The sequence below is a fragment of the Lactuca serriola genome, chromosome 8 (genome assembly GCF_051521515.1).
Source record: "Lactuca serriola cultivar US96UC23 chromosome 8, Lser_US96UC23_V15, whole genome shotgun sequence".
In the NCBI taxonomy this organism is placed as follows: domain Eukaryota; kingdom Viridiplantae; phylum Streptophyta; class Magnoliopsida; order Asterales; family Asteraceae; genus Lactuca; species Lactuca serriola.
In genome coordinates this window covers 58,740,270-58,753,319 of record NC_136415.1, presented here as the reverse complement: position 1 = coordinate 58,753,319, position 13,050 = coordinate 58,740,270, and the positions used below count along the sequence as shown (strand labels likewise).

At 34.4% G+C, this 13,050-nt stretch overlaps 1 protein-coding gene across 1 annotated transcript; it reads left to right on the top strand.

Annotated features, from left to right (window-relative positions):
- Nucleotides 1–5,439: 5,439 nt before the first annotated feature.
- Nucleotides 5,440–11,872, top strand: BTS (zinc finger protein-like protein). Its single transcript, XM_079012508.1, has 14 exons — nucleotides 5,440–5,910; nucleotides 6,525–6,734; nucleotides 6,818–7,012; nucleotides 7,098–7,417; nucleotides 7,490–7,715; nucleotides 7,803–7,971; nucleotides 8,056–9,177; nucleotides 9,261–9,438; nucleotides 10,429–10,650; nucleotides 10,733–10,870; nucleotides 10,959–11,193; nucleotides 11,273–11,332; nucleotides 11,411–11,482; nucleotides 11,554–11,872. Exons 1-14 carry the CDS (start codon nucleotides 5,602–5,604, stop codon nucleotides 11,686–11,688), a joined length of 3,591 nt encoding a protein of 1,196 aa, XP_078868634.1. The 5' UTR covers nucleotides 5,440–5,601; the 3' UTR covers nucleotides 11,689–11,872.
- The last annotated feature ends 1,178 nt before the right edge of the window (nucleotides 11,873–13,050 follow it).

The window sequence follows — 13,050 nt, the reverse complement described above, 5'->3', positions numbered from 1 at the left end:
CATTTCGGCATATAACTTTTCTGAAATCCAACAACCAAGCCAAAATGCCCCTTCTAGAAACCTCTCCTGTAAGTAGATCAATCAGTATAATGACTTGGAATTAGTAATAAATCTTATTTACATGTTCATAATAACGACGTATGACTATAAATATAAGTTACACTGAAAAACTATAGTGTATTAGTGTAGCTTAACTTACAGAGGTTATTAATTAAAATCAGGAACTAAATGGGCAGGGTATTGAATCAGAAACTTCTACTCGAAGGTTACAACGATTCAGGCACTCAGGGGAGCTGCATGGCTTCGCCTCACATCAGAACTCAGGAAGAATAGGCAAAATTGAAAGCAACTCGAGAGAAAGTGTTTGGATTGGTGTGGAGAGGCAAATGGTAGCTGAATTGTATTTATAGACAAAATTTACCTCATACGTGCCACGCAAGGGCAGGTGCGCGTCGTGCACCTTCTTGAGCGCTACTCTTCCATTCTCTGCATGATACATGGCGATCAGAGGCTGGAGAGATGTGGTGGCTTCTAGAATGTCATGCACGCACGAAATTTCAAAATTTCAAAATTGCGTAACTTTTTCGTACGGACTACGAACTCCGTTTTTGACGTACCTTATATCCACGTGTAGCTATCGATAGGATCTATAATTTTCATTTAGACTCCGTCGGCTAATTTTGAATTTATTTTTAAAGTTACATTTTTAACATGATTAGACTGCTAAAGTCCGTTAAAAATTCATAATTCTCTCATATGAATTACGTTATTGACTGTATTTATATCGATGGAATCATATGGACAAGATCTTCAACTCTCCTTTAGATTGCTTTTCCTAAAAATCAACCGATTTGAATTTCGGTTTCTATGCTAACACGGCTATGCTGAAACTTTGACAAAATCATAACTTCTTCATGCGAAGTCGGATTTCAACATTCTTCATATGTATAGAATCCTTGTCACATATACTATGACTTTGGTTAAGATTATTTATCATAAACAATCTTTTATTAAAAAGTTATTTTAACGATTATTATTTCTAAATTGACTAGCCTGAATCTGCGAGCGTTACAATATATGTGTATGCTATTGACATGTTTTGAGTGGATTGTACTTGTGTTGTAAGTGCCTAGTCTGAATGTGCTAAGGTGAGCAGTTAAGTGCCCCTTATGCTATACTTTAGCTGAGAAGTGCCTTGTATTGTTTGCTCATCCGAATTGTATGTTTAGATTATAAGTTGATGGCATGTTGGATCTATATGTGTGATAGGTGTAAAGTATATAATATTGATGTGTGATATTTGTGTTGGAATTCACTAAGCTTCGTGCTTACCCTTTCCCTATAAATAACTATTTAAGGATCTTTGGGTACCACAAAAGGGAAAGACAAGGCGTGACTATACACATGGGCACGACTTGATAATTTACTATGGATGTTGATTTTGATTAACTTTATTCTGTTGCTTTAGACTATTGGTTTTTGGAACTTAACAGAACTTATTGTCATGATTGTTTTCAGTTAAAGTTAAAGGTTTTTGGTTAAGAGGTGAAATGAATGATATTATATATTTACTAAAATAAAGTTTTAAAAGTTTAAATTTATTTGAATTTTTGAGACGTTACATATTTATTAATATTTGGTTATAGACAATATAACACACAAAATATTTATACGAAATTTACCGTACAATTTTAAAATTATGTAAAATATATTTGAATTCTTTACAATATCCTTCATAATGTTATTAAAATTATAAACACATTGGTGAGAAATTTAAAACAAATCTACGTTGAATAATATATCTTAAAGTAAGATGAAAAATGGTTTTGAAAGGAGGATCCAAACCTGTCACACCCCCAAATCGGAACGACGAAAACGTTCGGGGGCGGAGGACGTCATGTACAGTATCACAGCAATTGAATAACAGTAATCAAAGCAACAACAACCATTGTATTGAATCTATTGATATTAATATGTTTATATTGTATTCGAATCAAATTAGATTGACTCCAAAAGTACATAGCAAAATAAAGACTTGAAGATACTATGCTCCATCTTCTAGGAACTTGTGTGTGTACCTGTCTACTAGTGTCCTGAGAATACAAGTGGTTTTGAAAGAGTGTCAACATTAAAGTTGGTGAGTTCATAAGCGTTTTGTTTTAGAAAACAGGTTCTTTGTTCTTTGTAAAACATGATGTGTTTCTCCAGAAAATCCTATATTTTCAGATGTAATAAATGATAAGTGAAATGACTTGTACCAGTTCCTTCTACGAGTACTTAGTGTATACAAGTTATATACAATCTAGATCGAATAGACAATCGATTGTGTGGTTATGCCCCAAGCTCACAACCAAACAAGCAACAGGAAATTAGGCGGAAGCCACACATTCCACTACATGTCAGATTCTCATTGTATATAACCATATCATATTCACTAAGTACTTACAAAGTTAACTGTAATAGTCCTTGGAGATATGATGGAAGTGTTCCTTAAGAAAATCCTACATTTTTTAATAAGAATATGATAATACCAGTTTATTCTATGACCACTTAGTTTATACTGGCTATGTATAAACCAAGACCGAACGGACAATTAACTAGGTGGATCTGCCCTAAGCCCACAACCAAACAAGGAACATGAAATGAGGCGGAAACCACAAATTCCACTGCCTATCGAATATTCTTCATATATAACCTTGATATATAAACTAAGGAATTATAGAATTAACCATGATTGTTTGTTAGTTGAATGGCAAACCGTTTGCTTGTAAAATACTGATGTTTGTCTTGGAAAATCCTAGATTTTCTATAAAAGTGAGTTGTTGTCTTAAATGTTCCAAATCTGAAAAGTACAAGTATTTTCCCATACTTAAGATGTTAAAGTGTAGCTTTATTATTAAATAAAACTAGTCGAAAACGTGTTTGTTCTGTAAACTGGAAGTGATGTTAATACATTCCTGTGATCACTTAGTACATACGAATTATAGAACTCTAGATCGAACATACAGTCGATTAGGTGATTTTGCCCTGATCCCACAACCAAACAAGGAACAAGAAATGAGGCGAATGTCACACATCCCAATGCATGTTGGATGTTAATTTCATATCACCTTGATGTATATACTAAGTAATCACATAGTTACTAAACTCGATGACTGTTTGTTAAGTATATTATTACGTGAACGAGTTGTTGTTTTATCCATGTGAGTTCTTATAACCATACTGATGGATGTTAAACCCTACGACGTACTTCAGACGTCGTAAATGTTAATGACGTTTGTCACCCAAAACGACTGTAGCTAATAGTCAGGGCGCGAGATTGTCAGTCCCGTATAGATCTATACACAAACCCACGCTCTTCCTCCAGGAGACTCTGGTTCATAAGGTTAGACTTCCCTTGGTACTTAGGTAAGCACTCGAAGACGTGTCTCACAGATTGGTTCCCTCAACAATTCACGAATAATACCATGAAAATCCTTTTCTGTAAATAATATGTATCTTTGTAAAGGTAATTCGTCTGTTCCATAAACTATACTTAAAATAATTTATAAGTTTGTTTTCGTGTTAAAGTTTGTGCTCGTAAAGTAGTTGTGTCTTAACGTGTTTTGTAAATTGTACGTAAGTATAGTAGTAACAATGTCTGTCGTGTTTAGTAAGTTTCACGTTCAAATGCATGTTAACAGTAAGAAAATATAATAAACAAAATTATATTTTTAAACACAAGATTACTTGTATTCCCCCCCCCCCCCCCTAAAAACATTAAAAAGCTTGGAATAATACGGGAGTATGAACTCACCATTGATTATGTGCACGTGCTTGACAACGAGATTGGAAAGATGACCCTCGAGTCGATGTACGCGGAATTAACGGTATCCTAATGATAATTAAACCCATAGTTGTATTTATATTAACGAAACCATTAATTAAAGTGTTAGAAAACACTTGTTTTTGTGCTAGGAATAGTTACCGAAAATGAGAACCATGTTTTCGGCCGAAATCAGGTGTTCGATTCTGCTGGTGTTTTCGACCCTTGAAGATATGAAGGTTATTATTGGTGTTCTTGAGGAAAAAAATGAAGATTTGGAGGTTTCCACTTGAATATATGAGTGTTCTTGGGTGATCATTGGGAGCAAAATGAGAGAGTTTTCGGGTGGAAAGGGTGAGAAATGAACAAGTTCTCAGATGAAAACCTTTATAACGGTTGGGTTTTCGGCCGGAGGTGGGTTCTCGACTGAGATCGGTTTTCGACCGAAAACGCATAGCTAAATGAGTTTTGCTGTTTTTCGAGGGTTTTGGTTCTGAAACTTCTATAAATTTTATTTATGTAATTTAAATGGTTTTCTAACCCTTACGAACTTAACGAAATAAATAAAATTTAAAATTTTATTTAACAAAATTGACTTTTGTTGACTGGAAAAGTATCGGGTTGTCACAACAGCTACGCCATGCAATACACATAGAATAGTTTAAGTTTGAAAACTTTTAAAAAACAAATATCCAAAAAAAAACAATTGATACACATGGTTATTTAAAAAAAAACCGTAGTGTATTTCTATAATTTACTTTTTTTTTTAATAATCATCCTTTTATATCCATACTGATAAATGAAAAGTATTTTTGACACATGTCACATTTTTATATATTTTAACACATATAATTTTATGGTTAATTCTTAGAAATTAATTTCTACTAGTTATTTTATGGTAATTTTTGATTTTCTTAAATAACTATATAGTTTTTAGGTTATAGAAAATAATTAATGTGTCATTAATTTGTTTCCTTATTTTTTAAATTTTAATATGTTTCCTTCAATACTATAATTCAAAATTGGCATGTTTTTTTTTAAAGTTCATTGTTATTTTAATTAAAATGGTCTCTATAGAAAAAATAATCAAATTTTATTGTTTTTTATTGAAAAACTAAAAAAAAGTTATATGGTCAAAATATAATTATTTTTATGTAATTTTTTTTGAAAGAGCCATTTTTATATAGTTTGTTTTATTAGTATAAATTAAATTATTTGTTTATTCATCATTTTATTTGTATATATTTTGAAATTTTATTTTAAAAAATTACTTATTTTTTACATTTTATATTTAATGTTTTCTAAAAAAAAAGATTACTTAATGTTTATAATTAATAATCAAACTATCCATTTTCACAGGAACAATATTATTTTACCATGGATTTGTGCTAAACGACATGACTCCACTCCCTCTCATTGGTGGAAGGCCTAGTCGATGAACCCAGGCCGAGCCACGTCACGTGGGCACCCCTTCTCGCACGTGCCATGCACGTCCCGACAAAATAAACCACAAATCTGACTGCTTCCATCATCGGGTCAAGTAAGGTCCGATCGTCCACGTGGACTACTACTTAATGACCCATCCATTATCCACGTGGCACACCATATATTGCTCCCTCTTTATCCATCGAAAAATTACCCTTTCCATCTTCGTTACATTCGTACTTTTCTTCTCTCCAGAGAGAGAAAGTAGAGAGAGAAAATTGGGAAATTGTTGTTGATGAAACGGGAAACATCTAGGGTTTGTGAAATCTGAATCGGATTGCATCAATTGGTTTTGTTTTTTCTTGTATAAAATGGCGACGCCATTGACAGGATTGCAACACCGGGACGTTGGAGGTGGTGGTGTGGCGGTGATGGCGGCTTCCGGTGGAGGGGCGGTGAACCAGATGGATCCGTCCAGTAGTAACCAATCTTCCAAGAAACAAAGTTCGCCAATTCATATCTTCTTGTTCTTTCATAAAGCCATACGGTCGGAGCTCGATGCCCTACACCGGTCTGCCATCGCTTTTGCTACTAATTCTCATGTGGAAATTGAGCCCTTGCTTAAGCGCTATCACTTCCTTCGATCAATCTATAAACACCACTGCAATGCCGAAGACGAGGTCTGTATATATGTTGCCTTTAATTCGTTAATCTCGAAGGCATATCGGTTTAAATTGCTACTGGATTATGTATCATATACGTGTAATATTCTTTATTTTTATGGTGATAAATGATGACGATGGTATATCTAAGTTCTTGAGTGGGATTCTCTTTCGTTGTATTCGTACGTTTAAAAAATCATGCTATTTTGATGGAATTCATTTCACATTCATAGCTGAAGTCTGCCCATTTTCTCCAACCAGGTCATGCGAAGTTTATTTGCTTCTGTATGCAACCTATATTGAGAATTAACTGGTGGTTGATACCCAAAAAAATAAAAAAAAAGGTTCAAGGTGAGGTATGTCATGAGAAATTAGCAAGAGAACGTTTGAAATGAAGAGGAAAGAGTTACAAAAGTTTACAGTAGGGATATAAGTCCTTGTATATGTGCATTTGTACTAGCATATATTAAAGCTGTTAGACTCTTTGAGTGTTCTGTTCATCACTGGAAGGCAGAGAATTGCACTTTCACATAATAATCCTACTAATTTTCTTATTAGTGGCTTCATTCTAAAAAGATATGGTGCTATGTTGCATAAGATTTGTAACATGTTTATTTCTTTCATACTTTCAGGTTATTTTTCCAGCTTTAGACATCCGTGTCAAGAACGTGGCTCGAACGTATTCTCTTGAACACGAGGGCGAAAGTGTCATCTTTGATCAACTGTTCACATTACTGGATTCAGACATGCAAAATGAAGAAAGCTTTAGAAGAGAATTAGCATCCTGCACAGGTGCCCTTCAAACATCAATCAATCAACACATGTCCAAAGAAGAAGAACAGGTAATAATATCTAACAAGTTTATCAAAGATTCATGTTACTTTGTCAAATATATAAACAAAATTATTGTTAATCCTCATTTTAGGTGTTCCCCTTGCTCGTTGAGAAATTTTCATTTGAGGAACAAGCTTCGTTAGTTTGGCAATTTTTATGCAGCATTCCTGTAAACATGATGGCAGAGTTTCTTCCATGGCTTTCAGCCTCTGTATCTTCTGATGAACGCCATGAGATGCGTAATTGTTTATGCAAAGTAATCCCAGAAGAAAAGCTACTTCAACAGGTGAGTAAGGGTATTTTTGTCCATGTTCATCTTCTACTCGTTTGCGCGTTTCTATCTGACAAATTACTTCTTATTCTAATTTAAGATTATATTCACGTGGATGGATGGTGCAAACGGTTTCAAAAAGCGAAAAAGCTCTGAAGAGTGTGAGGAAGGGCATTATTGTCCATGTTCATCTTCCAGACCTAAAAAACGAGAATCTTTCTTAAGATCAATTGACGATTCCACAGATTCACTACATGATCGCCCTGTAGATGAAATATTACACTGGCACAAAGCTATAAAAAAAGAATTAATTGATATAGCTGAAGCAGCTAGAAGGATACAATTATCTGGAGATTTTTCAGATATATCTGCCTTTAACAAAAGACTCCAATTTATCGCAGAAGTTTGCATATTCCATAGGTATGCTTACGTGGCAATTGGACAAGTTTGCATATTGATAATTTGATACTAATTTTATCCTTTTGAATGCAGTATTGCAGAAGATAAAGTTATATTCCCTGCTGTAGATGCTGAGCTGTCATTCGCCCAAGAACACGCAGAAGAAGAGAGTGAATTTGACAAGTTTAGATGTTTGATTGAAAGCATAGAAAACGATGGAGCAAATTCATCTTCATCTGAATTTTGTTCAAAGTTATGCTCACATGCTGATCATATCATGTCAATCATTGAGAAACATTTCAAAAATGAAGAACTTCAGGTGAATGAGTGAAATAGTGAATCAATAGTTTTTCTTTTTATGACTTTTATATTTACCATAACGCCCTTATGTGATTTCGATTTTCAGGTTCTCCCACTTGCACGCAAGCATTTTACTCCTAAAAGACAACGAGAGCTCTTATACCAAAGTTTATGTGTAATGCCTTTGAGAGTAATCGAATGTGTTTTACCATGGTTAGTTGGATCTCTTACAGAAGAGGAATCAAAATCATTTCTCCACAATATGCATATGGCAGGTTTGTCTATTTTTCTCAAACCACTGTTTATTTATTTCTTCATTGTGGACTAAGTCTAACACATGGTTTTTGACTTTTTGTTAGCTCCTCCTTCCGATATTGCCCTTGTCACCCTGTTCTCCGGTTGGGCTTGCAAAGGGCGTCCAAGGGAAATATGCTTGTCTTCAGGCACAACAGGTTGTTGTCCTGCAAGGGCATTTTTGGAATCCAATAATGGTTGCAATCCATCTTGTTGTGCATACAATGATATGACATCTGATGATTCCGGAAGGTCAAACAAACGGTCAAACTCGACCCCACATCAAGAAAACAAAAACCATGGTAGTACTCGTAGTAAACAATCTTGTTGTGTTCCAGGGTTAGGAATGGAAAACAACAATTTGGGAACAAGTTCTTCGAAATCTTTACGTTCTTTATCTTTTAACCCTTCCAGTTCTACCCCTTCCTTTAGCTCCAGTGTTTTCAACTGGGAAACGGGTATAAGTTTGATTGACACGGAGGGCAATGGGCGTCCAATTGACACGATTTTCAAATTCCACAAAGCAATTCGCAAAGACTTGGAGTTTCTTGATGTGGAATCCGGGAAACTAAACGAAACGAACGAAAGCTTCCTTCATCAATTCAATGGAAGATTCCGTTTGTTATGGGGTTTATACAGAGCTCATAGTAATGCAGAGGACGATATCGTCTTTCCCGCATTAGAATCTAAAGAAACTTTACATAATGTCAGCCACTCGTACACTTTAGACCACAAACAAGAAGAAAAGTTGTTTGAAGATATATCAACTTCACTTTTTGAACTGTGTGAGCTTCATGAAAATCTTGATATGTGTGATGATAGTTTTAGGAATTATAATGAGTTGGCTACAAAAGTACAGGGGATGTGTAAATCGATTAGGGTTACATTGGATCAACATATTTTGCGTGAAGAACTTGAGTTATGGCCTTTGTTTGATAGACATTTTTCTGTTGAGGAACAAGATAAGCTTGTGGGGAGAATTATTGGGACTACAGGTGCTGAAGTGTTGCAGTCGATGTTGCCATGGGTGACTTCTGTTTTGACTCAAGAGGAACAGAATAAAATGATGGATACATGGAAACAAGCTACTAAAAATACAATGTTTACAGAGTGGCTTAATGAATGGTGGGAGGGTAGTTCTCCTTCTTCAGAGGAAGCATCACAAACAGATGCAAATATTTCACAAGGTTTCTTTCTCATTTTTTATTGATTTGTTTCTGGAATTTGTTTGTATTTTAATACCTGATTTATTTTTTGTTAATGATTTTAGGTGGTGATGTACATGAACATGAAGCATTGGATCCAAATGATTACACGTTTAAGCCAGGGTGGAAAGATATATTTAGGATGAATCAAAATGAGCTTGAGTCAGAGATAAGAAAAGTTTCTAGGGATCCAACTCTTGATCCCAGAAGAAAGGATTATCTCATTCAGAACCTTATGACCAGGTGTGTTTCATCTTATATCTTACTCTTGAATATCTTTTTTTGTTATTTTGTTTGTTTAGAGCGAATTACAAAAGTGGTCCTTGTGCTTTCTGATTTTTTCCATATATAGTCCAAAATTGAAACCTTTCAGTTTTGATCCATATTTCAATGTTTTGTATGGATTTTGGTTCTTATTTTAAGGTTTCATATTGATTTTGGTCCTATTTGGATATCGATTTCAGTCCTTATTTCAAAGTTCTAGGCACTGGAATTTATAAGAAACTTTGAAATTGGGACCAAATTGCTACAAGACCTTGAATAAGAACCAAAAGCCGAAATTTTTAGGGATTAAAATCCATAGAAACCTTGAAATTAGGACCGAAATTAATACAAAACCAAAAACAGAAATTCCCAGGGACCGAAATTGATACAAAACCTTGAAAAAAGGACCGATATTGAAAAATGGTTTCAATTTTGGACCAAAGATGCTAAAAATCAGAAAGCACATGGACTAATTTTGTAATTAACTTTAATTACAAAATAACAAAAAAAAAAAACAAAGGTAATGAGAAAAGATTCCAAGGACCAAAATGGATAGGACTAAAACTGAAAAAGGTTTCAACTTTTGGACTAAACAAGTTAAAAATCAGAAAGTACAGGGATCATTTATGTAAATTATTATTTCAACTAAAACATAACAAAAAGTTGAAGGAAATAAGTAAAAGTATAGGGACCAATAGTATCGATACGACACCTTGAAATGAGGACCAAAATTGCTTTAAACTAAGCACACTAAAAATCAGAAAGCATAGTGACTATTTTTGGAATTTACTAATAACGGAAACAAGAAAAGCTATAAGACCAAAATCGATGTGAAAACTTTAAATAAAAACCTAAACAGACAAAAAAAAAAAAAATTCAATTTGGAGTAAACACGGTAAAAATGAGAAAGCATGGGGACCATTTCTGTAATTTACTAATTTATTAATCTGCCTAATCCACTTTCTGTAGTCGTTGGATTGCTGCCCAGCAGAAATTACCACAAGGAAGAAAAGGGGAAACGTCAGATAACGAAGGCCTCCATGGATTCTCCCCATCCTTTCGCGACACAGAAAAACAAATATTCGGATGCGAGCATTACAAACGTAACTGCAAGCTCCGAGCTGCGTGTTGTCAGAAGCTTTTCACATGCAGATTTTGTCACGATAATGTCAGCGACCACACAATGGACAGGTTTACCCTTTAATACCCTTTTCCATAACTCAAATCAAATCTTCTTCTCCCTTATCTTCTTCATCATCATCATCATCATCAGGAAAGCTACAACCGAAATGATGTGTATGAACTGCCTCAAAATTCAACCTGTTGGACCGAATTGCTCAACACCATCTTGCAATGGACTTTCAATGGCGAAGTATTATTGTAGCTATTGCAAGTTCTTTGATGATGAAAGGTAATTATTTATCATGGGTTTTCCTTTATTTCTTTTTTGAACTACCAACTTACTCTACTCCTTTTCTCTTTTGGTGTTTTCATTTCAGGACAGTGTATCATTGCCCGTTTTGCAATTTATGTCGGCTTGGAAAAGGGCTTGGAGTTGACTTCTTTCATTGCATGACATGCAACTACTGCTTGGGGATAAAGCTGGTGGATCATAAGTGTAGGGAGAAAGGCTTGGAAACAAACTGCCCCATTTGTTGTGATTTTTTGTTTACTTCAAGCGCAGCTGTCAGAGCCCTTCCCTGTGGTCATTTTATGCACTCTGCTTGTTTCCAGGTGGGCCCATCATTCCCCTGCATTTTCTTAACTAAATATGGAGTATATTTTTAATATTTTGAATTTTTCTCATGTATAGGCGTATGCATGCACGCATTACATCTGTCCAATATGCAGCAAATCCATGGGAGATATGTCGGTAAGTTAGTAGACACATTTTTTTCTGCTATAAAAAACAAATAAGATACACAAAATGTTAATTTTTGATGGGTTGCAGGTGTATTTTGGTATGCTGGATGCTTTAATGGCATCTGAGGAGCTACCGGAGGAGTATAGAAATCGGTGTCAGGTGAAGATTATTTATATTTATATTTATATTTATATGTGTAGCTTTTATTGAATGAATGATTACTGTTATAGGACATACTATGCAATGATTGTGATAAAAAGGGGAATGCTCCTTTTCACTGGCTATACCACAAGTGTGGAAGGTGTGGATCATACAACACGCGAGTTATCAAAGTTGATCCAATTGCTCCTAATTGTTTAAACTGAAACTTTCCTTGCTTTGTGTCCCGTTTGTGTATATACATTAATTAATACAGTAGAGAGAAATCAAGAGCCAGAGAGAGAGAGAGAGAGGATGTAAATTGCAAATATCTTTTTGTTGCCAATTGCAATTGCATTGCCGTTGGTTTTTCAGCATATGAGCAAATAAAACCTTGGTGGAAAGAATCAACACTTGGGATTTTGTATTGTAGGGTGGGTGGGTGGGTGGGTTATTGCTAAAACATCATCAATCGTTATCCAGTTTTGTAGCCATCCCACTACACCATACGAAGTGATACTGAACACAGATGGATGAATGGGTTGTGAAATGATAGAACAAATACTAGTTGACCACGAAAGCTTTATTGAAATCCTATTTTGAGCACTACTTTTTAAAGTTTGTATCCTTGGTAATAAGTAGAATGCAACGTATAATGTCCACTCTTGTCAATTTCTTAGGGAAGCCACCTCAACCATTTGGGATGATGGAAATACTACTTACATTTAGACATGATAAATGTGTCGTATCGGTCGGGTTGAGATTGAAACATAATCAACCTAACATCTACAGTCATGACGACACCATCATCACATGACACAATCTAAGGAAGATCAAAACTATGTGTATTCGGATCCATTTATTCCAACATACATGACTTACCAAGGTTCAATCAAAATTTAGATGATAATGGCCGCCATATCTCATTAATAACCCTAATTTCTTTAATGCTCCGGACCATGAGAAAGTTTCACTAGCCTTTACCAATGAATATGCACAAAGCCCTTTGCTACAAGTTGAATCTTGAAGGTATGTAACTTAATGTCCATATGGATATTCTTCTTTGAGACCTATTCACATCTCACAACCCTGTTGGAAAGAGTGTCTAAAATCATTAACTAATTGGAAATATTTTTAATATTAACACGGTCATTTTAGGTTGCCCTCATGATCCAATTAAGTAATAAGGAATTAGCAAAAAATAAGGTTGGTAATTTATTTTGAATTAATATATTAATTGTAAATTATTTTGGAATTAATTAAATAGTTTTTAACTAAATAATAATATTTTTAATAAAAATAGAGACCCAATTAAGCAAATAAGGAATTAGGAAAAAATAAGGTTGGTAATTTATTTTGAATTAATAAATTAATTAAAAATTATTTTGGAACTAATTAAATAGTTTTTAAATAATAAAATGGGTTGGATATTAATTAATTCATTACTAAATAGTTAGAATATCCATAACCCTTCAGATATGGTAGGGGACAAATTCTAGAAGGATAAACATAAGCCTTATCAGATTTTTGAGTTGCTTATGGATTAAGCAACAGGTATAAATAGGGAGCTAGGGATGAGACCCTATATG